Raw genomic sequence first — 27721 nt, forward strand, 5'->3', positions numbered from 1 at the left:
TGAATCCAGAGTATAAGCCGCATTATTGCCAGAATCAAATAAATTGGTCCTTGTGATATTTCTGACTTTCCCTGAAAATTTCATTCAAGTCCATTTTTGGGTAATGTTGCTAACAGACAGCCAGACAGACAAACCAACGCCAATCGTCACATAATCAGTAATTATCAGATTTTCAACTTTCTGATGGTCATTGAACACTCACTTTTCACATTCCATTTGCAATAATTAACCATCCATTATCTATACACCGCTTAGTCCTCATTAGGGTCGCGGGGGGGCTGGATCCTATCCCAGCTGACTTAGGGTGAAGGCAGGGTGCACTAATCAGATTCTGTAAAAAGCTAAAAATTCTGTGCTCCCCAGCACGATCGTGAAGCCATTAGTGACTCAGCTGCAACAGTAATGTGACGCTAAACTGCAGGTTGTGTTAACACAGAGCAGATAGAAGACAAGTATGAAGCAAACTAAAAATATAAATACCAAAATATCTATAGTATGTGGTCACCATTATTGGTGACACCTGTGGGCTCTTGGTAAAATGTTGTACATGCTGATTCCGGGCTTTTTCATTTCTTTTGTAAAGTTGGTAATCAAAGAAATGCGACTGTCGTTTTTCTTTTTTCTGATTAATGGCATTATAACTGTGTTGTACTGCTTAGCAGATATTTCTGAGTTCTCTCTACTTCTTGTCATGGCTGTTCTGTTTCCAAAGAGATGCAGGACTTTATACTGCAGTGAAAAATGAGCCCACAGTGAGGAAAAATGATGTGACAGGAACAAAAAAACATGATTTCCAGGATTAATTTACTCAACATTGACAATAGGTTATGTATAAAGCCAGGCATGAGAGCGAGTTAATCTGTGCTAAATCACTGTGCAGCATTAATTTATGACGTCATGCGGCATTGAAACATATCAGTTCTTTTCTTCTGATTATGAACAGACACTCTTGTGAGCCACAATGGATTGTTTTGTATCTTCTCCACCAGAGACTCTGACATAAACACCTGAGAATCCATCTGAGGGTGCAGAGGTTGATTCTAACAATAGCAGAGCTGCAGATGCTGCTGACTTAGATGATTAACCCTCTGAACCCCAAGCAGTTTCTGAAAAACAACAGTGGCTCTACACACTGTAGATATTTTACTGTTTTTAATTTGTTCCCATTCTTGTCTACTCTGCTATGTGTATTCCGCCTGCAGTTTAGCTGAAAAGTCTTAAAATTTTATGTCACAAACTGTTGGTCACAGCTGAGGAACTAACTGCTAAACAGTTTTGCAAATGAGTGCAGAATCTTTACTTGTTTTGTTTTTTTTTTTTTTTTACAGAAGCTAGTTAATGTAAAAGGCACATGAAAGATTAATAGTTCATGTGTTACCAGAAAGTTGAAAATCTGACAGTTCTTCCTGTTTTCACAGTTTCTGGCTCTGATAAATGGTGTAATTTTGCCGACTTTCAGCTGGAAAGTGCCTGAATTTCTGTCATGTGACTGTGTGCAAGAAGTGCAGAATTTTTAGTTTTTTATAGAATCTGTTTATTTATTTGCATTAAAGGGATTTTCATAAAATATTGCCCTTTTAAACTTAAATTTGATTAGTTATACAGATAAACCTCATGATTAGTTAAAGTGGCATCAGAAAGTCGAAAATTAGTCAATTCTTCCTGATTTTATTGTTGTTATTTTGGGGACTTTCAGCTGAACAATACCTGAATTTTTGTCAAGTGACTGTTGGTTGCAGCTGAGTCACTAATGGCTTCACGGTTTTGCAGAGAAGCACAGAAATGGTAGTTTTTTATAGAATCTGTTGACTGCGCAGTATTTATTTTTATCAATTTTTAAAACGAGGCATATAGAATAAAGGGATGTTGATGAAATATCACAATTTTAAGCCATTTTAAGTGCCATCAGAAAGTTGAAAATCAGCTGATTATTCCTCTTTTTTTTGATCTTCCAAAAGACAACTTGCAAATTATGAATGCTATCAATTATGCATTGAATGTGGATGTCTACACTCCACATTTTCTACAGATTGAAGAGGTAATTGTATATTTTTATTATGCATAGAGTGAAAAAATTACAGGAAAAGTGCTGCAAAGCCTGAATGCCCCTTTTCCCCTGTCTTGCCGTTTACTTCTCAGTTATTGAGTGAGCACATTTTAGTTGCAGCAAATGAATCCAAACCTTGTGGAACATTTTAAATCTGCTGCAGGTTTTTGGCATTCATAGGGTTATTATAAGTTAATCCTAATGAGTCTCTTGTGTTTCTTCCCTGTTTGTGCTTCAGTGAGCTGGACTACTACGACTCCCCCAGTGTAAACGCTCGCTGCCAGCGGATCTGCGACCAATGGGACGCACTGGGAGCTCTGACCCAGAAACGCAGCGAGGCTTTGCAGGTGAGACGAACTAAAAGACACTCTGGGACGACACTAACCTGAACCGAAAGAGTCGAATCTCCAGCTTTTAAAATCACTCGCTTTGTTGTCCCTGTTTTAATATTCCTTCTATCCGTCTTGGTGCTGGTGAGGCCAGAAGTGATTATACATTAAGAGATGAAAGTGTCCTTCTGCACAGTGAGATGCTGTGATGTGATTCTCAGCGTCCCCGCCGGCCTTGAAAATCCTTTAAAGTTTGTAGATTTTATTTGTGAAGGTATATTAAAAAAACAAAAAACAAAAAAACATATCCTGTTCTGCGAATGATCGGGAATAAAATTGAGCCTCGCCCCGAAAAGGCTTTGAAGGTCAGTGAAAAGCCTGTGAATTCATATGCTAACCACCTTTTTTATTTTTTAATGCTCAACAGAGAACCGAGAAGCTGCTTGAGACCATCGACCAACTGTACCTGGAGTTTGCCAAAAGAGCGGCTCCGTTCAACAACTGGATGGAAGGAGCCATGGAGGACCTGCAGGACACTTTTATCGTCCACACCATTGAGGAAATCCAGGTGAGAACCACAGAGGAGACTTTATTTAAACCAGAATCAGCAACAGTCAGTCAATACACAGCTGTAGGGTTTTATAAATATGGTAAGAACTACAGGTGAGCTTCACTCTTCTTGAGATCCCTTGAAAATATTTGTGAAATATTGCTGTTTTTGATGTTTGATTCATGCATGAGATGGATTCATCACTAATTCTAATTCATTCTAATGCAAACCACAGCATTGCAACATCAAAAACTTCATCCACTTAAACACAGAAACCTAAAAGAACTAACTTTCTTGATGCCAGCTGCTGTAAAACAAAACAAAAAACACAGCTAAATTCTCTGCGGTGCTAAAAGCAGGCAGTGTATTTACTTTTCAGCTGTTTCTTGTTCTTATTAATAGTACTAGTGATAAATAAAACCAAATTAAGTGCTTTTGAAATGCTGGATCTTTCATTTCTGATGAAAAAAATGGAAAAAACGAACTCACCTGAAAGGAATGATGTAGTTTGCTGAGTGGTGAGTGTGGAGGAGACCCAAAATGGAGCTAAAAAGTGAGAGTTAGCTAGCTAGATGTGACTTTTCAAGAAAGTCTAATATGCTTTTTATCTGATGGATGAATAGGTAAACATAAGATAAGAATAATTAACAATAAGCTGGAGTTAAGTGGGGTTGTGATATTTCTAAATGTAATAAAATGATGTTTAAATTAATCTAAGAAGGAACCAAGTGAATATGCAGAGCTCTGTTTTTATTTATGCTTGTTGAAGTTAGGCTAAAATTAAACATACAGCGGAAATGCAGCTTTTTTTTTTTAATATTAGTACAAGCGGTTAGTGATTTTTGTGTGAAGTTGGGTGAAATTTAAGTTAAGCAACATTGAGCTCAGCACTGTGCTCCTAAAGCGAGCAGCAAAAAATCCACTTTGCACACTGGTCATATATGTAAAAATATCCAGCTGAGAACTTAAAGCAGCTCTTTACATTTTGGAAAATATGTTTATTCACGTTCTTGATGACAGTTGGATCACAAATTCTTGTGTCTATCTTGTAAATATCGAGCAGGAGTGTTGCCAGCTAGCCTAGCTTAGCATAAAGACTAAAACAACTAGCCTTGCTGAGTCCAACAACAGCATCTGCAAGCTATGCCTTGTTTTCCTATTAAGCTGCATAAACCACACATTTGTACTGCAGATGTTGAATTACTGCTTAAAAATGGCTTAGCACAACTCCTGTAAATCACATTTTTACATTTTCACCAATAAAGTGTTGATTTATTTTGTTCTTTGGACAGATTCCTGTCTGTAGTCTGACATTTACCCAACAGATTTCTCATCAAACGCTCAGCAAAAAAAGTAATTCCCCTCATTTCCCTGAATGTCAAACTGGATTTAACTCAACATTTAGAGACATTTAGGAAGCTTTGGAAGGAAGATGGTAACTGATTAGTTTTAGTGCATATATGTTGTTAGTAGTGGTGTCATGGAACGTTGTTGATCCATGGATGAATTGCAAAGTTTAACCATCATAGGGTGAAAGGCTGTTTTACTGCCACTGTTGCTTTTTAAGGTAACTACAGTAAAAGGTTACCACCAAGGTCAACGAGTTGTCCCAAAATTTTAGAGAAAGTCTCCAGATCCGCACCTAAATTTAACTGACCAAGTTGGTGATAATGTAATTTTCAGCTGTACAAAAGTTGCAGTCATTCCTTTTTTTGTGTTAGGATGTGTTTTCATTTTGTTTTGCTTTTAATATCATGAACTGAAGCAACTGGAGGGCTTCACGGTTATCCTTAGAGTACAGAGAAAAGACATGTTTTCCATTATTTATTTCATATTTATTTTAGAAATTGATCTCACAAATTTCTATTCTTTTTGCCTGTCCTAGTATTTTATACTATTTTATTTTGTTTCACTAATTGATTTTACAAGTTTTATAGACAGATAGATAGATAGATAGATAGATAGATAGATAGATAGATAGATAGATAGATAGATAGATAGATAGATAGATAGATAGATAGATAGATAGATAGATAGATAGATAGATAGATAGATAGTGGGTGAACTGGGAGAAGGCTTGATTGAACAGTCTGACTGTAGCAGGAAGGAAGGACCTGCAGTATCTTTTCTTTAGACGCCGTGGTTGAAGCAGTCTGTCACTGTTATGTGACAGTGTTACTGTTTCCTGTAGGGTCAGGGAGGTGTTATGTTGTCTTGATATTTGCATATAATTTTTTGCAGCTTATCTGCAACATGTGAAGCACTTTGTTCAACTCAGGATGTTTTTAAATGTGTTTTTGTACAAACAAATTTGAATTGATAGACTGAGTATTAGTCCTGTATATGATCAGTAAAAGATTTCACCACTGTCATAAAGTAAAAATCATATCCTAACATTCAAGAAGAGGAAGACAGTCTGTCGTTTTGCAGATGTAAACATAAAATCAGCCTTTTTCACAGTTTCATCTCATGTATTTGTATTTTGCGTTGCAGGGATTAAGCACGGCCCACGAGCAGTTCAAAGCTACACTGCCGGAGGCCGACAAAGAGCGTCTGGCTATCCTGGGCATCCACAATGAGATTGCCAAAATTGTGCAGACCTACCATGTGAACATGGCCGGAACCAACCCATACACCACCATCAACCCACAGGAGATTAACACCAAATGGGACAAGGTAATAAAATAAATGACCAATAAGTATACACTACCGTTGAGTTTGGGGTCACTTAGAAATGTCCTTATTTTTGAACAAAAAGCTTCCTTTTCAATGAAGATAACATTAATTAATCATAAATCCAGTCTAGACATTGTTAATGTGGTAAATAACTATTCTAGCTGGAAACAGCTGATTTTTAATGGAATATCTCCATAGGGGTACAGAGGAACATTTCCAGCAACCATCACTCCTGTGTTCTAACGCTACATTGTGTTAGCTAATGGTGTTGAAAGACTCATTGATGATTAGAAAACCCTTGTGCAGTTATGTTAGCACATGAATAAAAGTGTGAGTTTTCATGGAAAACATGAAATTGTCTGGGTGACCCCAAACTTTTGAACAGTAATGTACTTCACGGTGTTTAGTTGTTGCACTGAGCAGCCACAGTTCGTTGTCTTTCTTCTTCTTTGGCTCAATTTTTCTAACCGGCCTTTTTCACCACCTGGCCCAGCAAACCCCAAACCCAGAAGACTTCTAATGGAAATAAAAACAAAATACGAGGTTTGGATGAGGCATAACACAGTAAATAATTAAAGTCCTGGGTAGTACATCGGGGAGAACAGCTGGTAAAATGAGAGCAGGAAAAGCTTGTTTTGTGTCATTTATTCCTTTTAATATTTCAACATGGTGCAACATTCAGAATACAAATGTGTTTTTTATTAGACATAATGTTTTTTTTTCTGAATAATTTAGAGATGATTCAGTTTAGAAACAAACAAAAAAACATTAAAGCTCACGTTTGCTCTGGCAGCTATTTAAAATGAGCATGTTTCCTAAAATACAAACTATTACTGCCAGCTAAATCCATGTTTCAGTGAGATTTGATGGTATGAAGAACTTGTTTTATATTTAATGAAGGAATTAGATGCTGTGTTATGAAAAAGCTGAACATACTGAGGGGGATTTGAAGAGATGGTTCTAACAGATGTTGGTTTCCCGTCGTGGCTGCAGGTCCGACAGCTGGTTCCTCAGCGCGACCAGGCTCTGATTGAAGAACACGCCCGGCAGCAGAACAACGAACGTCTGCGCCGACAGTTCGCCAACCAGGCCAACGTCATCGGGCCCTGGATCCAGAACAAGATGGAGGTCAGTGTGAGCCGAGCCAGCAGTCAAATGAGCGCGTTAGAAATTCAGAACGAGTGCAGCACTGTGTCACCACAACCAGAGCTTTTACTGTTAAGTTAAATCATTCATCAGCCCTTCCCTGTTTTAGTTTTGTGCTTTAATAGATAAGAAACCGTAAAATTACAGTGTTCTATGACTTTAAAAGTTTCTCTGACATATTTATAAAGTCGTGTTGCATTATATCTGAAAACACGTGTATCCCTGTAAAACCCGCTGTTGCAAAAATAACATTGGTTATATATATATATTTTTTTAAATTATTTTTAAAATTATTTTTTATTTATATATATATATATATATATATATATATATATATATATATATATGTGTGTGTGTGTGTATATATGTGTGTGTATATATATATATATATATATATATATATATATATATGTACTATTATTTATTTGTATTATTTTCTACATTTTAGATTAATACTGAAGATGAACACTTTTTTGTTTACAACATAATTCCATATGTATTCTTCTATAGTTTTGATGTCTTCAGTATTAATCTACAATTTATAAAATAATTAAATAAAAACCATTGAATGAGAAGGTGTGTCCAAACTGTTGACTGGTAGTATGTATTATTTTTGCGATTTTTTTTCTATATTTGGGTTTTACAGGGATATATAACATATAATATAAAGATAATATCTTGGTCTTAGAATGAGATCAGTAATATTTAATGCTTGATCTTAGTGATATTTACATAATGTTTACATGCATTATATTCAAACTGCAGAAATTGTGAAATAGCTTATTTAACATTCTGATCCCCAAGCTGAGGTTTTTTTTTTCATTGGTAGTTTCTTTTGTTTCATTTTTTTGCTTTTGTCACATTTTAACACATTTTTTACTTCAGTATAAAGTAATACATCTTCATATAAATGACACAACACTGACGAGAAATAGTGTCGTTTTTAGTGTGACACAATTATAATGCCATGAATCATAAAAAAAGAGAAAAAGAAAATTTAATGTGATCTGTGATTACTTATTTAACAAAAAACAGAAAAATATGTAATTAATACATACAGCATTTTTCCAAATGCCTACAGGTTTCATCAATGCTGTAAAAAATATTGGCACTACATAGTATTAATACTGTACTATTTACAGTTTTGCAAACTAGTTGTTTTTCACACTACTCTGCACATTAACTCCAGAAAGATATTTCCCCAGGCTGAATGTATTTTCAAACAAATTTCTAAAAACCTGCTCCTCTGTATACTCTCTACCTTTACTTTATTAATCAAATGTGTTTTATTGTTGTTTTATTTTATACTTGTCTCCTCTCTGCTGTGTACTGACCTGAACTGTAACTAAAACTTTTCCACTGGGAACAACAGAAACCCACTTTTAGTTTTAAAAATATGAAACGGACCAATTAATGAAATAAAAATACATAGGAAGGGTGTATAAATAATGTCACTGCAAGCCAGCTTTTGCAGCAGGTAGTTAACATAAGGATGAGTCTGAGAGTATTCTTAACATAATTTTTTCATGAAACATTAACTGAATTGCCTGAATATCAGTTCCCTCAACTGTGTGGTCTTGCAAAACAGCTACTGGAATAAATCTGTAAAAGCTGAAAAGTCGCTGAATTTTTTTGTCACATGACTGTGGGTTGCAACTGACTCATTCATGACTTTTTAGTTGCATTAAGGAGTGCAGAATTTTTTATTTTTTTTTATTTTTTTTAACAGAATCTGGTTAATGCAAATGGTATATTTTTCACAAATTTTTGAATGAGACATGTAGAATATATTGATTTTAAAGAAATCTCACAATTTTAAGCTTAGATTTGGTTCAAGAGCAAGTTTATAGCTCTGATAATTGGTGATTTTTTTTTTTTAAAGAAACATAATTAACAAACCTGCTGTTGGATTTTGGGGTTTAGAGTTTTCATGCGCTTTAACTGTTTGACAAAGAAATTTAGGTAAACACATAAAAACAGGCAGTAGTGGTGAATTAATGGTCATTTTTGTGTCTTCCTGTCATGTCCTGCACTTTCCAAATACTCATTATTCTTATCAAAAAATGTCTGTGCAGGAAATTGGTCGTATCTCGATCGAGATGCACGGCACCCTGGAGGATCAGCTGACGCACCTCCGCCAGTACGAGAAAAGCATCGTCAACTACAAGCCAAAGATCGACCAGCTGGAGGGAGACCACCAGCTCATTCAGGAAGCCCTCATCTTCGACAACAAGCACACCAACTACACCATGGAGGTAAAAACAACATCTGCTGAGATTTCACTGGGAAAATTTCCCTTCTCGTTGAAATTATCATCAGTCTGAGCTGTCTAAGTAATGAAAATACAGTTCTTGTTGTGTGGCGCTTTGGTTTCAGTGGCAATGGTTGTCTCTAAATACAAAACCGTGTATGTTTTCACAGCCACAGGAAGTCTTAAAGATTTTAATACACAATTTCTCTGACTTGACACTTTACTACTCTGCCTCCAGGATACAAAATTAACTTTCTGGCTCCTCAGCCAAGCGCCGGAAAACTATAAACTCCTGCCTGCCAAGAATAGTTTTTACTGGCCAAAATAATCCATGTGCAATTTGTTGCAGACAGTTTATACAACAGCAGAGTTCAGAACTGTTACGTAGGCGTGAGTCTAGAATCAGCTGCTGTATGAAAACTGTTTTAAAGACACAAAAGCACCTCATATCTGCAGTGCTTAACCAGTGTTAAGACAGGTAAAGTAACATTTTGATATATTTTTCAACAAATCACATAAAAAGACCTAAACCAGCAATGATGTGTCCATTAACAAGGATTTTCTTTGTATACAAAACCTCATAAAGCTTGTTTTCACCTTTATAAACACATCTTTGCTATGACATGGGCACTGTAAGTTATTTTGAGTCAGTTCCAGATATTAAAGACTCTATAAAAAAGGTGGTTGAAGCCACCATGACATCACATATTGGATCTGTGGACCAGCAGTATTTAATCTAACTGAAAACTAAATACAGTGGTAGCAATCTCTTAATCACGAAGTAGACAGACATAAAACATACCCTGCTTTATCATCTGTTTTAGTCTAAATATTGCTGTAATTTACTAAATGAACACCGCGTTGTGTTGAATGAAATGTGTAACTCGCAATTGAGACCGCAAACTCAATAGCAAAATGTTAACTGAGTTAACAAATCAAGTAGAAATGAGGCCTTTTTCTTGTAGACTTCTATAGTCAGACTTTTTTTTGCAGCCAGAGGAGTTGCCACCTGCTGGCTATCAGAAAGAATGCAGGTTTAGGGCACTTTTTGGCTACATTCATCGTTTATATGCAATATGTAAAAAGTCCTGATTCTTTAAATACTCATTTATAGCACCAAATGTGTATTAATCCACAGCTGAAAATAGTCCCTGGAAACTGCAATATTTGTAGGTGTTTTAGTAATGTTTACTGTAAACTGCTGTGCCTAGTTGCATTATTAGGTTAATTTTCTTATTAGTTTACATTTGTAATCAGTTTTTGAAGGTTTGCACCTTCATCATAAAGATCTGTGTTTGAGAGAGGAGCTAATGAGAGCCACAGCAATTAATGGAATAGTTGTCAGTTATTAACTTGAGTAATTTTTAAGAAAGGAAAGTCAAAATTCTCTGATTCCAGCTTCTAAAATGTGAATATTTTGTGGTTTCTTTCCTCCTCTATGACAAATAAATAGAACTTAAATCAGGGGCTTACTGAATCTTTGTCAAAGTTGTTCCTGATTACAACAAAAAATGGGGAAAGTGAGTATTTTTTAGGGAAAATTGGCGAAATTCTCCGATATTAGCTTTTTAAATGTGCATTTTCCTGATTTCTTTCCTTGTCAGTAACGGTAAACTGAATATTTATATGTTATGGAAAAAAACATGGAATTTAAAGACATCATCTTGGCCTTTTGGACACACATTTTTCATCATTTTCTGGTATTTTATAGACCAAAAACTAATTGAACAATCCAAAAAAAAAAATGAATAGATTAATCGACAAATATAAAATTAGAAGTTAGTTACATACAGCTAAAGCATGGTTGGTTTGGGCTTTTTCCTGGGATTTTAAGGATAGAATAAAGCTGATCTTGTCTGTCAGCTATTCAGATGGGAAAAAATAAATCTGAAAAACTAAAGAAGAGAAGACAACAGTTGTTTGTAGATGATGCTGCTTTATACGTGACTTAATGACAGGCAGTCAGTTGAAAGTGTGGTTAATTGACAGTCATTATTTTTGTCTTTTACTCACACTAAGGTGAACATGGTAGCCATAAGAGCAGAAGAACACCCACTTAAAGCTCTAAATTACATTTTCCAAACACATCTAACCTCCACATTGAATAAAACAAACCACAAATCATTCACAACCACAGTTTGACCCGAAGCTGAATCCCAGCTAAAGCCTCTGAGACCTTTTTCCTCTCCGTCGTCTTCAACTTCCTCCTCCTTCGTCTTCCTCTGCAGCACATCCGTGTGGGCTGGGAGCAGCTACTCACCACCATCGCCCGAACCATCAACGAGATCGAGAACCAGATCTTGACGCGAGACGCCAAAGGCATCAGCCAGGAGCAGCTGAACGAGTTCCGGGCCTCCTTCAACCACTTCGACAGGGTCAGTACTGAGTCACTGTGCAGACAGGAAGCTTCGGGCAGGGGGAGGTCTGTGGGCGGACCACCGCTCATTCACACACAGCTGGCCAGATGTGGTTTGTGGGGATTAGATGTGATGCAAAGTGAGACTGGAACAGAAATGTTTCATGCTGCTGAAGGACTAGTTTGAGGAGTACGTCTGTCCACTTTCTTGCAGTTCTCATGTCTGTCTGTTGAATATGAAGCTAAACAAGGCTGTTAGCTGGTAGCTGTTAGCTTAACGTAAAAACTGCAAACAGGGAAATGAAATATGCATTCTAATTAGCATGTTATATCTCAGCTTAGTTGGTGCAAGGAGTTTAAACTGCAGGCAAACCAGCAGGAACTTGACTCTTCCTAATGAGAAATAAGTTCCAAACACCTCAGAGAATATAAATTTCTCTAAAATATCAACAGTTTTCTATTCCTGCAAAGCATTTCTGCACATTTCTGTGTCTTAATCATCATGGATCATGCATAAAATCAGACTGTTATTAATGTATAATTCATGCATGAGGCTGATTTATCACTTTGATGAACATCTGCATCATATGGAGCAGTAGAAGCTTCACTAACTTTATCTAAAAAAGCAGAAAAAGCACAAATTTCCTTTTAAAAACACATCTATAAGCTAGATTGTTGTACTAGGTGACAGTAACCTTTCATTTGTTTTCTTTTTCTTATAATTAATATTCTTATTATACAGGAATAATTATAAATAAAAGTCTGATAAAGTGCTTTATAAATGTTTAATTTCTTGTTTCTGATTACAAAAAAAGCAAATAAATGAACTAGTAGTTCACATACTGCACCAGACTTGGTGACTAGCTCAAGTCTGCTGGCTGCAGGAGTCTTATTTACAACCAAATTAAATTTAAAAAGTTACTAATAACTGCATAATTTAGCCATAATTGTTACATAAAGATTATTTTACTCTAAAATAACATTATAGTTGTTGAGTTGTTGTGTTCTTTTGTCATGTCTGTGTTTGAATAGGATGCTAAGTGCTAAGCTAATCCATCTACTAGCTTCATATTTATCGGACAAACGTGAGACTTAACCAGCAAGAAAGTGAATAAAAGTGCTTTCCCAAGTGATTTTACTGCAGATGTATCTAATGATGTGTGACATATGTGGAGTCATAAGTTTGTCTTTTGCATATTCAGACCGAAGCTGCAAAGAGAAGAAGTTGAGGTGAGAATATGACATCCTGTCATGCTGCCTGAGTTGTGGCTAACAGCAAACCTCTAATGATGCTTAAAACGGAAAGCCGTGAGGAGAAAACAGCCGGCGTGTGAAATGCATCTGGGTGTTGTGGTTTTACCACCTGGTTAAAAAGGATTTACGGATCAGTGACACGACGTTTATCTTTAAAGGTTTAGGTGCTTTCAGGGAGAATCAGCCTCATGTTTGAAATGCTTTAATTATACTTTAATTTAAAATGAAACAGAGAAAAGAGACAGATTTCAGTTTCTTTCCTCTTCCTCCACCACCAACTCCTACCTTCTCTAGAGCTGCCCTGTGGTTAATCAGTACCAGAGGTCAGCAGTCAAAGCCCAGAGGAACTCAAATATGACCCTGGACTTGCTCTTTCTTACATATTTTATTAAGATTAAGCCGTTACGCTTTAAGGCTTTCTGCTTGACGTTTGTTGGTGAACATGAGGTGAAGCTGTATCGAGCTGAAGCACCAGCATTCTCTTATTTTTTAGTTTATTACCGGGAAAAAAAGTTGATATTGTGGTCGAGCGTAAGAATGTTGATGTGTTTAAACATGCGCTAAGGTGATCAGAAAGTTTTTAACTCCCACTTTGATTTTTTGAAACAGTTTGTTACTTAATTGGTTTATTCATTCATAGACATTTCATCAGTAACAGTTTGATCATCATTTCAGTCCTTTATCAAGCAAAAATTTCATGTATTTGTTGGTTTTGGCATCTCAAATATGAGGTTTTTCCACGTTTCAGGGTTAATGAAACTTACAATTCAAGCTGATTATCTTTGACAAATTATAATAGACAGTTTTCTTAATTTTCTGACCTCTTTTCACCTAATTATTCCAACGGTAATTATTAGATAAATCAATGATGAATACAAAAAAACACCATTTTAACTGGATAAACTTCACTGGTTACAGCTTCTTAAAAGGAAATAGTTGATGTTTTTCTTTGTATTCTATGATAAAATCTGAATTAGTTTAGGTTTTAGGCTGCTGGCCAGATAAAACAAAACATTTTATGTAATTATCTCAGACTCTTGAGTCTTATAATTGACATTTATTATTACTTTCTGGCATTTTATAGGCCAACAAATTAATTTAGTGACTGATTAAATGGTAATTAAACTAGTTTTTAGCTGCAGTCCAAATGTGCCGTATTCGTCCAGGAGAATAAATGTGATTCTAAATGTTGTACGGTTATCAGAAAGTATTTAAAAACCACTAAATTGTTGCAACAGTTAGCTGATTAATTAGTGTGTTCATTTACAGACAGTTCAACAATAACAGTTTAATAATTATTTGAGTAACTTATCAAGCAAAAATGTCAAACATTTGCTGGTTTTAGCATAAATAGGGGGCTTTTCACCATGGTTTATTATAATAAATGAAGTCTTTTAGGATTTATTAACTTGAAAATCTAAGTGATTCTCTTTGAGATAGAATTTTTGGGAATAAATGATTGTTTAATTAATCGAAAACCAATTATTTGATAAATATCAATGAGGCAAACAATCAACAGAAAAGTAATTGTTGTTAATTATTTACAGTCAGTTAAGTATTTTTAAAAGCCAATCTGGCTGGAATACAGCTTCTTAAATGGGCATAGTTGATGTTTTTCTTTATATTCTGTGACAATAAACTGAATTAGCTTCAATTTTAGATTGCAGGTCAGACAAAGCAAGACATCTGATTTATTTATTGATTAATTGTACTTTAGCATCTCCACATTATTTCATTTATAATGAAGTATTTCAGAGGTTTTAAAAGCCAAACTGGTTGAACTTCACTGGGTACAGCTTTAAATGGGTATAGATCATGTTTTTTCTTCATATTCTATGAAATCAGTTGGTTATGTTTAAGTTTAAGGCTGCTGTTCAGACTAAACAAAACATTTTATGGTATTATCTTCAACTGCTGGGACTTGTAATTGACATTTTTTGTTATTTACCGCCCTTTGTTTAGCAAACAAAGTGATTTATTAGGTCTTTAGTTGCAGTTTAAATCTATGCATGGACATTTATTGGAAAATAACTGTGATTCTAAATGTGGGATGTTTTTAACTGAGCATTTTGTTTGACGGTACAAACAAGGGTAAAGATGTGCTTTTCCTCTTAATACGAGCAGATGTTGTGTTGTTAAGTACGTGTGCCATCGACGATATGAATCACTCCACCAGGCCCCAGTAGTCTGCCTGCACACTGCACATTAACGCCTCTGAATGCCCCCCAGCATGGCAGCTCTGCTGCCACCGTGTGTTCACCTGCAGATCCTAATCAATTTGCACTGTGTTCTCTGTTCTCCATCTCTGATGCATGACCCCCCCCACCTCACCTTTCACCCCCTCCTCACCTCCTCCTGCCCCCCCACCCACCTGTGCATGGTACACTCCCTCCACCGTCCTCCTCCCCCACCTTCACCACCTCACCTCACCCTCCTCCCCCACCGTCACTGACACGCTGTATGTGTTGCTGCATGGCCCCCGACGCCTCGCCTGCCACTGGCCTCCCACCCCCCAGGACCACTCGGGCACTCTGGGCGCAGAGGAGTTCAAGGCCTGCCTGATCAGCCTGGGCTTCGATATCGCCAACGATGCACAGGTACTTAGTCGTAGCGCCGTGGTGAGAGGTTTAACTGGTGTGTTTTTGTTTTTTCTTTCGCACTTGTTTCCCCTCTATTCTTTCCTCTCCTGGCCTAAATATTCCTTCGTGATTTCCTTGCAACGTCCACATAATGGATCGTTGCGGATCTCTTCCTTAACTCTCCTCTTTGTTCGTCCTCTGTGACCTCCTCCGCTGTCCTTCCCCTCCGTCTCTCCTCTCCTGCTGGTTTCGTTTGCTGACCTTGTAGAAGAGAACAGGAATCATGGATGCTGAAGACTTCAAAACCTGCCTTATCTCCGTGGGTTACAACCTGGTAAAGCCACGAGCTCCCTTCAAGTATGAACGTTTGTGTGTGTGTGATATGCAACACCAGTTGGAAATGGTAATGACTAGATGTGAATGAATGCAGCCGATTTATCAGTACAGTTCATTTTCCACTGATTTCATTAGAATCCACTCTGATGGAGGATTTTCACTCACAGCAGCACCTCACTGAGCTACATTATAGATGAAATATTTAATATCTTTGTATGCAAGGTGTGAGAGATGTTGCTGTGTTGTTGTGGTGCGTTGCCGTGGGTACTGTCACCATGGCGACCGAGCTTCACCACGTTTCCTCTCTGCTGCTGCTCTGCCAGGGTGAAAACGAGTTCTCCCGCATCATGAGCATAGTGGATCCCAACAGGATGGGCATCGTCACCTTCCAGGCCTTCATCGACTTCATGTCTCGCGAGACGGCCGACACGGACACCGCCGACCAGGTCATGGCCTCCTTCAAGGTCCTGGCGGGCGATAAGGTACCGAATCACGTTAAAGAACAGTGACGATGAAGCACAGATGTAGGTGAAGCTGCATTTTGTAAACAGATTAATATTTAATATGCTTTAGGATCAAAATAGAGACATTAAAAGCAGCAGTAGTTAATGTTTTTATACTAAGAGTGGACGGTATAACTGCTTTTATGTGAAGGACGCAGGGAATTATCAGCTCTGTGGAGCATTATACTGTCCTTCAGCTCATTCTTTGGGTTTTCCAGCTCACAGTTTATATAGTTTTGGTTCACTCTGTTTCTATCAGGCAGCTTTTCTGTGAAAAACTCACCGTGCATGACCTGCACAACTCCAAACACCACACAGACTGGTGAATGCAATGAAGCATTTCACATCTAAAGAGTCACATATTTCCCTGAGCACTGGCTGGAGAACAAAACAAACTACAAGGAGGTTGAATAATAATATCAGGGGCCTGAAACGTGGCGACATGAATGATAATGTGGCTCCAGTGCTGCTGCAGTTGTAAAAAGTTTGCTTTCATTTCAACCATATCAGCCTAAAATCTCTCTGATTCTGTAGCGTACTGTTTAGCTCTGTAGACAACCAGCAGAGATGACACACTGTGATGTGTTCCTTTCAATTGTAGACAAGTTCAAGTATCTTGGAGTCACACTGGACTAAAATTAATTTCTAAAAGGCATGTAAAAAAATGTGTCAAATACCGAAAAAATTATTAATAAGGCAATTTCTGAAAGATGGGGCTTTTCATGATGGTTTAATTTTTTTAAGTGTTTCAAGTCACCCTATATCACAGAATATTTGATCTTATGGTTTAATGTTGTAAATTTTAAATCAATGACATGATGAGAAACAGCAGTGAATACTTCGGGTTTTTAGCTTTAATAGTTCCTGAGTTATTGTCATTCAACATTGCCTCAAATTTCAATGTATGAGAAAACTTGTTGAAAGTGGGTTGATGGGCAATCAAAAAAATAAACTAAATTCAGAAAGAATTTGATAAATCAATCTTAAAAAAGCGTTTATCTCACAAAATATTCTATATATCAAGCTCAGATTATTAAATATCCATATTTTATGCCATAAAAATTTAAGCAAATCACAGAGATGAGCCAAGAAGAAATGTTGAGATGATTTGAGATTGGAGTGTCATTTAAAAAAAAATGTTTATCTCAAACTACAACAAAATAGTAATAAATCAGAATATATCAAAAATATTTGATAAATCAGCTAAATATTTCCATAAATAGCCACATTGTATGCCAGAAATTTTTTAAGCAAATCAGAGATGAGCCGAGCAGAACTTTTGAGATGATTTGAGATGGGAACGTAATTTTTTTTTTCAATCTCACAAAATATTCAGATTTCTGAATCTGAAAAATATTATATTATTCTATATTAATATGTGATATTAATATATATATTAATCATATATATCAAGTCATCTATCTATCTCTCTATCTATCTATCTGTCTGTCTGTCTGTCTGTCTGTCTCTGTCTGTCTGTCTATCTATCTATCTATCCAGAAATTATCACTGATTCTGATTTCGATGTGCACTGAAAGGACATTAGAATCTTTTGAATTCACTGATCAAATATTCTCAGTACAGACGGCTGCACTTCAGATTTAACCCTTACGTCCCCGTGTAAAGAATGTTATAAACATCAGCTGCTAGTCTGATCTAACAGAATGTAATCTGGTTCTTCTCCTCCTCTGTAGAACTACATCTTAGCCGACGAGCTTCGCCGTGAGCTTCCTCCAGACCAGGCTGATTACTGCATCGCCCGCATGGCCCCCTACTGCGGCCCGGACGCCGTCCCCGGAGCCCTCGACTACATGTCCTTCTCCACGGCTCTGTACGGGGAGAGCGACCTCTGAACATTGACCCTGATTGGGACCACCAGCCTACCTGCTCCGATCACCGCCACGTTCCTCCCACCGCCCGTCACTACACTCTGTCCTACTACGCTCATGTTTTTGTACGTCTCTGGCCTTATCTTTTATGTCCGTTACCCTCCTCTGTCTCCTCCCCCCTCAGCCTCCTCACCGCTCCCTCACACTCTGTCTCCGTTGTATTTGCTTCCCACGCAATGCAGCAGCTCTCCAAGGTTTACAAAGAGGGAGAGACAAAAGAAAAAAAAACGTTTGTTTCTGTTTTTATTTTTCTTGTTGTCATTGTTTTTTCTTCATAAAAAAATGAATAAAGTTAACATATTTTATTATACTGAACAAAAAAAAGGTATTTTTCTTCACCTGATTGAAAATAAGAGGCAAAAATTGTAATAAAGAAAAATTGCTATACTTCCTCTTCTAATTCTCTGTCTGCTGCAGGGATCATCGGTGGCTTTTTGATAGATTTACTTTTGCATTTTACTGACTGTAGTTGAAATTTGTGTAAAAATACCATAGAACTGTCTGTATATATACAGTTACACTGCCATTCAAAAGTTTGAGGTCACCCAGACAATTTAGCATTTAGCAAACTCTTTAAATTAGGTTTCATCCCTACAGTCTTAAAAGTTCTTCAACTAAAGCCACAGCTAAACCTAAATTATACACACTTTAACTAATAAAAAACATACAGATTCTTCATTTAACATATAATCAACAGGTAAATCTTTGAATTTCTGTAAAATCTGTGGGCACACCTTCTGCTTCGTCAGAACTACTTCCTGTAAATGACTGAATGGGGTCCGATTGTGCTGTTACAGTGGATCCGTGTGTAAACAATGGGACTAGAGGAATGGTTCCGCAAAAAAGTTATGGCAGAAAAATAGAAGTAACTGGATGTTCTATGACTACATTTGTAGCCTTTAACAAGCCTTGCTACTGGTTGTGTACAGTAGGGATTTCTATGTTTTTCTACCTCAGACTTTCTTAAGAATTTATTATTATTATTATTATTATTATTATTATTATTATTATTATTATTATTATTATTTATAGTTCTGTTAAATTACAGGAAATGACTAGTTAAATCACAGAAAAAAAATAATTTGCATGCTATCCATAAAAAAAATTTAAAAAAAAAAAACAGGCCAAATCTTTACATTGTGTTCACATCAGGAATCTGTATTTTTATTATACTTTTTTTTTGTATATTAAGGACTGAAAAATGGTAAATATTTTGAATCTGTTATTTTACAGATTTTCTCTGTAAAATTATTATTATTATTATTATTATTATTATTATTATTATTATTATTATTATTATTATTATTATTATTATTATTATTAATAATAATAATAATAATAATAATAATAATAATAATAATTAGTGAAATCACAGAAAAAGTATTAATAGTGATTTGTTCTTTTACAATGTTTAAATGTAAAATTAACCCATACTGCTTTTAAATCAGCTAAAAATATAATTTTACAGATATTTGCAGTTATTTTAAAGTTTTTTTTTGTTCTTTTTTTTAACAATTTTTGAACGTGGTAGGGTTTCATCGTATTTCAACCTTTTTGTCTGACCTCCTTGCTGCCAAAATTTCACAATTTTGTTACAGGATCTTTTATATTTTAATATATTTGTGTTTAAATAGTATATGGTAAACACAATAATAATGTTGCCTTGTTTTGTTTGTTTGTTTTTTACTAAAATTGATTTACTCCCTTTAATTATATTTAGGTTTAGTGGTTTGTACAGTATAAATTAACAAGTTTGCAATCGATTCAAATATAACAACAGCCTTCCTGCAGTATTCTGGGGGGACTTGTGGGTGAGTCAACCTCGATTTGGCCCCGGAAGGACTACGGACTGCGCATGCCCACAAGATACAATCAGGCAAAAGTGGAAACACCTGAGTTGGTCGGCAGGTATGGATGGAGTGATGCGTGTCGCTGCAATTAAGGTATGAAAATGTTAAAACAATGTCGTATGCCATGTGAAATGTTGTACAGTGAAGAAAATGTGATATGATGATGTGATATTAAGCATACAAAGAGCCCCTAAACTATGAAAATGCACAAAAATTTAAGAAATATAAACAGAAATCTGCAATAACGAGCGAATTTGACACAAAGCCTTTTAGTAACACTGCGGTGAAGGCGATTTTTATTTATTCACGTATAACAACCAGTTTCTGTTGTTTTTATCTGACATTTAAAAATGCGTTACCCTGAAACACACGTAGGAACCTTCGTCGTGTCCTCGTAACTGTACGGACAGTTTAGCTGGTCGGACCGAACCAGGAAACTTGTCCCGGCTGTGACCTGCTCGACGTTAGCTTTTTATAAAATGGACCTGTAGCTGAAGAATAAAGTCATGTTTAACTTAAGGACCCTGCAGAGGAACAAAACGGTGAAATATGGAGTTCCTATGCTGGTAGGTGACTTTTCATGATACGTTTTTTTATATGAATTTACAGAAGTAAAGCGGTGTTTGGTAACACTGGCTAGCAAGTTAGCAGCTTCTCTCCTGTCAAACGTCAGATCGAGTTGTTTTACCAGTTTAACGCTAATATTAAAGCTAACTTTGGTTTCTAAAGCATCATAATAATAGCAGAATGTTTCTCTTTTCAGTAGTTAATTTTAACCATGTTTATGAACACCGTTTAAGTTATTCTGGCCTTTAACTTACTGTAACGTTTTAATGTTTATCTTTAATCATTACAGTTTAACAGTATGTTGTGCCATATGACTTCATTGTACCACTCAAATTTGAACACCTATGAGCTTGAACTGAACAGTTAATTAAATTCAAATTGAAATCAGCTTTTGAAAGTATGTAATTAGCTAATCACAAAGACTAAATGTTGGATATACATTATACAGCACCTCTGACCCAGGGATATATTATTATTATTATTATGACTTTATTTAACTTGATTACAGAATGTTCAATACTTAAATGCTGCTCTTGAGAAATGAATGACCTACCTGATTCAATGTCAGAGATTGTTTACAGAAAGCTGTTATGATTTTCTCACAAGAATTATTTTATTATTCATTACTATTTATTCATTTTACTTAGCAATCACAGTTTTGGTGGTAACTGTTCTGTTTGGATTGACTTTTGAAAATCTCATAAATACACGTTGGAAGCAATTTATATGTTTTAAGTTCTTGTCCTTGTATTTGAATATTGAAAAGTTAATATTTTGAAGGTGTCTCGTAACAATGCTCCATCATGTGTTTTTAAATCTGTACCAGTCAGAACATTTAATTTCCCAAAACATGATGAATCATTGCCACGTGGGACACCATCAAAATGTTAACTGCTTTATATTCTAATGTAAAAATGAAAAGACACAAATTACTTTAGATGTGTATTTATTACATTTTTTTAAAATTGCATAGGAGATTGAACAATTATCCAAAAGCTGTGACTGTGCTAAGTTAAATATAGTGATAATAAAAGCGTTTCTAGTAACAAAACAATAGGACATTTCTGTAAAGAGTCTTCCAATGAAACGGATTACATTATATAATACAAAATAAACCTTGAGATGGATTTCATAATGTATATCTTAAATAATAGGCTTTTTGATTTGCTAATTGCATTGTTTTACATTTTGATTTGAATTTGATAAATTGTTCAGACCTACCGTGTACCTTGTGTAACTTGTGAAATTTATGGTGAATAACTTGTTTTAGTACGCATTAGCTCTAGCAAACTCCTTTCAGACAAGATCTCTGCAGTCTTAACATGTATAAACAAAATGCTTGTGACTTTGTTAAATAACGCTGGTATTATTTATTCCAGTTGCTGGTAGTTGGTGGTTCCTTCGGCCTGCGAGAGTTTACACAAATCCGATATGATGCCCAAAAGCTCAAAAGAAAGGTTTGTACTAATTTAATTTTGGTTATATTTTACAATCCAGTAAAGGTTGCTGATAATATAAATGAGTATTGGTTAAATTCAGATTCCCAGATCTACATCAGACCAGAAAACACATGAGAAAAACTAACATAAAAGCACTTTCAGAGTTAAAGCAGCAATCTTTGTGCTGTGTTGTAGCCAGTGTGCAAATACTCCTCCCGGTGGTTACGACTGTAATTACATGGGAGGTGTGAATTCCTTTTAAGTGTGTAAAAGAAATGCGTGCAGAAGTTTTTGACGGCTGCTGGAATCTGACATTTCAGTGTGGTGCAGTTTTTTGTTTTTTTTTTTTTTTTTAAAAGAAATTTGAATGAGGTACTTTGTCCATCCATCATTACAGAAAGACACTGCAGGCTACAGGCTTTTCTAACCCATTTAGGAGTGAGTCAGTACAAGAGCAAGATGTGAGAACGAGCTCCACTAATTCATTAAATGACAACCAATTCATTAAAATGACAGAAGCCCTACACTTTGTTTAAAGCCATTACAGTGTGATGAGCTGGCTGCGAGGGGAAGTGGCTGTTTTGTGCCGTTTTACTGTGACAAACTCCGATGCGTGTCATCTGGGTGGGAGCCAGATGGCAGGGCATCTTTCCTTATTACTGTCCATGTGAGGCGGCACTAGACTGTGGATGATGATGGTGGTGGAGGAGGAGGAGGAGGATATGGAGCCCCTGGCAGTGGGCCTGTGCAGCAGCCCCCATACTGCTCGCTCTCATCTGACGGGGCCTCCGGCAGACTGAACTCACTCCTCTAAGACTCTGGAGTGAAGATTCAACTCTGCTCAGTGTGTGTATGTGTGTGTTTGCATGTGTAATTATATGCACTGAATAGCTAAACAGTTGTTAAAATGCACATGATTAAAACCGCTGTTCCAGTTTTTAGCCGCACTCTCGTTGGCCGACTCCATTATTTCGCTCTTGCAGATATTTGCTCACTTATGATATATTTGCTCACTGAAACCCCTGTCAGCTGAGAGGAAGTCACTGTGTGATCCAATTTGCATTTTCTCTTGAATGATTTAATTTCGCCTGGAGGCAGAGATGAACTTGCAGCCCTTTTTGTCTTCCCTGTCCAGGTTTTTGTAAGATTCTCTCACTTCTAGTTTTCCCGGTTTGTTTGTGAGGTTCACTTGCAGCTACGAACACGTTCATAGCAGGTATCACACTAATTACAGAGGCTATTTATTCCCTGCTCTGAAGGCTGCGGAATATCCTATATATTATTTATTAGCCGTAGTAATGTAGGTCTAATTATAAATCAATCATGGAATTATGGAAGTCATCAGTCACCCGGGTAACTACAGCATTATTGCTGTGAAATATTAGAACTCATTAAAAGTAATGATTCAGAATGGGATTCATTACAGTCCTATTCTCAGGCAAAATCAATTTGAATTTCAGAGCCCAGATAGCTCCATCGGACCCGACTCGCTCTGGCAAAACCCTCCGACGTAGAATTTTTTGAAAATTTTTACTAAAACCGGTGATGTTGATGCCAAATCAAGCAGAATAATTTACAGGGGAAAGTCGATCCTCCCTCCGGCTTTGAAGAGGCTCGACTCTGACACCGGTGAGAAAAAGGCTTCAGTGGTTCTCTCACGAAGAAGAAAACTAATCCACGTCTTGTGCAGATGTCATCATTTATACATTATAATGTGTAATAATAATACATGAAGAGGTGGAGGAGATCTCAGTGCTTCAGTCGAAAGCTACATCTGTAGAAACCTTCTCTCACTTCATTCTACTTAATTTCTCTAATGCTCTCACTATCAGATGAGTTATTCAAACAGGGAGACCCTCCACATGTTCCCTTCCTTCCTTCTCCTCATCTCTCTTTGAGTCTCCCTTTTGTGTTGTTGTGACTGGATGAGTCAGAAAGCTCCTCACACATTTTTGTTTCTTTATTCCCTCACAGATGGATCCCGCACTGGAGGCTAAAGTGAACATGCAGAGGCAGTCGGTCATCCTGGAGGAGGAGTACGAGGTAAGAACAGTCGGGTAGAGACGCCCTGAGGGGGGAGGAGATGAAAGAATCTAACCGGTGTGTCTGCAAGAATGCTGTGACGGGAGGCAGTTGTGTTTTTATGGCTTGTCTTCAAGTAGCAGATTGTTCTTATAACACAATTTTGCTTGTGCAGTTAGGAAATTTCAAGAACAAGATTCGCTTTCGGAGCTGTTCCTGAGGTTTTCATATCGTGCGAAGGTGTCAGTATGTGTTGTATATGGTATATACATGGGGAAACTGAGCCTAAAACTGTAAGATTAATAGGTGAGCATTTATGGGCTTTTATTAAAGTACTTTTCCATAATTTCATGGGAAACCTTAAGATCGTTTCAGGCATTGGACACATAACATTGCTGCTCAATCTGTTAAAATAACAGCATTCTGTTATTCAAACAGAAGTTACTTTTATGTTAATGTTACTCACAACTTCAGACATAAACCAACTGTTACGCCCCGGCTGTCTGGGGCAGCCGGACCATAACAACAAGAAAACGAAACAATGCTGAGTTCCAGAATGACAGGCGCGATTTATTTTGACAAGTGGTAACAAAACACAGAAAGCGAGGGGGTTAAAAGCAAATGGGTGCTACTGAAACAAAATTAATAAACATAACCAAAAGCGACCTTCTCTATGAAGTTGATATTACAAACTGGGAGAAAATGAAAGATAACAGATAAAGGAAGCTCCAAACCAAAATACAAGGCTGTTGGTTTACACACGTACTCCAGTCAGAATCTAAAACACTAGACTTAAACTTGTATTCTCATATTTTTTCACACTAATTATTGAAAGATTTTTGGGATTTTGAGTATTTCTTTGTGTGTTACAGACTAAGGTCTAACAGCATTTGTCATTAAGTTGAATAACAGAGCTGTTCTTTTGGTCACCAAGTGTTCAATGCTGATGTAAATTTGCCTTAAACATTTGTTAATTTTGAGTAAAAACATTAAATCCATGTCCTAAAATTAAGGCCCAGATTTTCCTCCACCATCAGTCTGGTGTGTTGGTTTATTCTGTCTGGATTCCAACTCAAACTCCTCCCGATTAATCATCCCTAATTGAATATTGTCTATGGGCAGCTGACAAATGATTACTAGCAAAGCCAGTATAAGAAACACTGGTGCTAATATTGCTGAACACTGCAGGGCAGAGGGGCACATTTCCACCGTCTCTCCTGGGAGTGAAGTGGGTGTGAGTGTTGGATCCAATTCAATTTTATTTATATAGAGCCATTTCACACCATAAGTCATCTCAGGCTCCTTCACATAGTAAGGATTGTTTCAGAAAGCTACAGACGCGTTCAGACTCGGTCCGACCCTGGAAACATAAGGAGGGAGGAGGTTTCTGAAACTGTCTGACCATCCAACAGACACTTCTGAAGAACTCTGCTGGCAGCTCAATTCTTCTCATCTGTGTGACCCAACAGATGGTCAGAATTTTCTACTTCAAAGTGCATCAAGTAAACTGAGAAGAAGAAATAACTTCTTGTAGTTGTGCAGACTTCTTTTGCACTCTCAGTACTTGGATGGCTTCGTTCACTAATGCAGAGCTTGTGCAGTTTTTAGACTAACTAGAGGGTTAAACTGTGAATCCCAAATACCACAAGTGTGTTTGAGGGGCATAGTTTCTTAAAAATCCCCCAAATTGCACCATTTATCAGTGCCAGAAACTCATCATCCAATTTTCAACTTTCCAACAGTCCTTGAAGTAATTGTGAGTGATGTAAGCTGAAAACTAAGCTGAAAATTGTGATATTTCATCTAAATCATTTTATTCCACGTTTCATTTAAACTGAACAAAAGCTGGAACTTCGTGTACAATTTTCAGACATTGTTTAATCTTCTTAATGACTGAATATTATTCACAGGGTTAAACTCTGAACACCAAACCCATGACTATGTTTGAAAGACATGTTTGTTTTTAGAAAATCCCCAAAACTGCACCATTTATCTGAGCCAATACTGTAAAAACTGTGGGAATCATCCAATTTTCAACTTTCCAACACTCCTTGAAGTAATCGTGAGCGATGTAAGCTGAAAACAAAGCTGAAAATTGTGATATTTCATCTAATCATTTTATTCCACTTTTCATTTAAACTGAACAAAAGCTGGAACCTCGTGTCAAGTTTTCAGACACCGTTTAGTCTTTCTTTACAATCAAATACTATTCAGAGGGTTGAACTTTGAACACCAAAACCCACAACTGTGTTTGAAGGGCATCTTTTCTTTAAAAAAAAAAGGAAAATTACATCATTTGTCCAAGCCAAAAACTGTAAAAACAGTGGGAATCATCCGATTTTCAATTTTACAGCAGTCCTTGAAGTGATCCTGAGGATGGCAGACTTAAAACCAAGCGGAAAATTGCGATATTTCATTTAAATTACTATTTATTGAATGTGAGTACAGGTGTGTGAAAGAGTCTGTATGTATAGGGTTTTTTTTTAGGTGTTGCGCTGCAAATCTTGTTGTACTGTTTGGTATGATGACAATAAAGCCGTCTAATTCGGATTTATTCTGCATGTCTTGTTTAAAAATTCACTAGAACTCAATTTGGTTAAAAAAAAAAAAAAAAACAGCTAAAAAATTCAGCACTCCTTGACAGTCTTGAAGCTTTTAGTGACTCATCTACGACCAACAATCATGGGACTTTTTGGTTGTGTTTACACCTGACAGATAAGACACAATTGTAAGATCAAATTAAATATAAGTAGTAAAATATCTGTCGAGTCACATTTTTTTCCAGTGTTAGAAACAAAACACATTTTATCGTTTTGTTGTACGTTGACAGATGGCAGATTTGTTCTGATTGTGTTACTATTTATATTTGATTGTGTTAGACGTGTAGGAATCAGAAAAAAATTTGTGCATGTTCCAGCTTTGTAGATTTTTTTTAAATGAATAATCAAAGAAATTCAACTTTCTTTTATGATTTATTGTGTTGTAACTTTGTCCAACTGCACAGAAGACACTTTAGAGTTGTCTTTACTTCTAGTCATGGTTGTGCTGTTTCCATAGAGGGGAAAAACTTTATATTTTAGGTCAAAAAACGCCCAGAGACTCCTCGGGATTCATAGTGTTAAACTCTGCCTCCTCTTGTGGTTTTTCTTCTCTCTGCAGAAGTTAAAGGAGTTGAAATTGGACGAGTGGAAGAACATCCGTGGTCCTCGTCCCTGGGAGGACTCCAAGGAGTACCAGGAGCAGCAGCGCAGCAATCTGAGCAAAAACAACTGAGACTCAAGGACACCAGACTGAGCAGCAACACAACAACAACACAATAATGGAGGACGGAGAGGTCTGCAGTGCAGAGGCCACTGAGGTTCAATTATCGCTGCAGCTCCAGGGCCTCGACTCCTCAGTCTGGGCTTGTGTTGGACTAAAAACTAGCTGTGACACATTCAGGACTGCGACTGGTTAATGTAAAGTTAAGATGGTTCTTCTAGTTGTATCCACTAATGTATGAATCAGTCACCTGTTTGGAGGTTTTTCTGCAGCCTGATTAGGAGTTTGTTCTGAAAACCAGCCAGTAGGTGGCACATCTGTGTCCTGCTGCACCTTCCACACACAGACCAAGGTGTGATTTCCATGTCTCAATAAATTATTACCGTTGATCCAAAGCGTTACCTCTACTTTCATTTTGTTTTTGACAAAAGCTCGTGGATGTGGCGAGTCTTTGTTTACAATGGTGTTGCATTGATTTACCAGTTGAAAGTATAAAAGAATAAATAACACGGCGGTCCAGCATTTCCTCAGGCTTTATAGGTCTCGACAGTAATCTGTTTCTCTGACAGTTATTACTTTGCACTGCGGTGGATTTATTGCATTTATAATGGAAATGGTATTACCTTTTGCGTTTTTTTTCCCTCAGTCCTGCAAAACCAATGAACA

The 27721-nt window shown here is 36.7% G+C and overlaps 2 protein-coding genes across 6 annotated transcripts in view; both read left to right on the top strand.

Annotated features, from left to right (window-relative positions):
• The window catches only part of actn1 (actinin, alpha 1), an 82995-nt gene extending 64692 nt beyond the window's left edge, over positions 1-18303 (top strand). For 2 of the 5 annotated variants that reach the window (XM_035955608.2, XM_023286671.3), the window contains exons 13-21: positions 2286-2394; positions 2804-2944; positions 5420-5602; positions 6596-6730; positions 8824-9003; positions 11228-11374; positions 15457-15522; positions 15848-16006; positions 17722-18303. In XM_035955608.2, the coding sequence (XP_035811501.1) occupies positions 2286-2394; positions 2804-2944; positions 5420-5602; positions 6596-6730; positions 8824-9003; positions 11228-11374; positions 15457-15522; positions 15848-16006; positions 17722-17880 (1279 nt within the window). In that variant the 3' untranslated portion in view covers positions 17881-18303. Of the gene's footprint in view, positions 1-2285; positions 2395-2803; positions 2945-5419; positions 5603-6595; positions 6731-8823; positions 9004-11227; positions 11375-15125; positions 15207-15456; positions 15523-15847; positions 16007-17721 lie in introns of all 5 variants that reach the window. The other 3 variants (XM_035955607.2, XM_023286670.3, XM_023286673.3) reach the window with 2 other exon arrangements.
• Positions 18304-20172: 1869 nt separating this feature from the next.
• On the top strand, positions 20173-27450 carry LOC111579404 (cytochrome c oxidase assembly protein COX16 homolog, mitochondrial). Its single transcript, XM_035955610.2, has 4 exons — positions 20173-20332; positions 21713-21790; positions 23747-23815; positions 26954-27450. The coding sequence occupies exons 1-4, from the start codon at positions 20273-20275 to the stop codon at positions 27065-27067; spliced, it is 321 nt and encodes a 106-aa protein (XP_035811503.1). The 5' UTR covers positions 20173-20272; the 3' UTR covers positions 27068-27450.
• Positions 27451-27721: the final 271 nt, after the last annotated feature.

This window comes from Amphiprion ocellaris, chromosome 20, assembly GCF_022539595.1.
Source record: "Amphiprion ocellaris isolate individual 3 ecotype Okinawa chromosome 20, ASM2253959v1, whole genome shotgun sequence".
NCBI lineage: Eukaryota > Metazoa > Chordata > Actinopteri > Pomacentridae > Amphiprion > Amphiprion ocellaris.

Coding starts and splice junctions, on each gene's coding strand:
- LOC111579404 (XM_035955610.2), top strand. CDS start 20,273: ATGTTTAACTTAAGGACCCTGCAGAGGAACAAAACGGTGAAATATGGA. Junction 21,791..23,746: donor CCCAAAAGCTCAAAAGAAAG/GTTTGTACTAAT, acceptor ATTCCCTCACAG/ATGGATCCCGCACTGGAGGC. Junction 23,816..26,953: donor TCCTGGAGGAGGAGTACGAG/GTAAGAACAGTC, acceptor TTCTCTCTGCAG/AAGTTAAAGGAGTTGAAATT.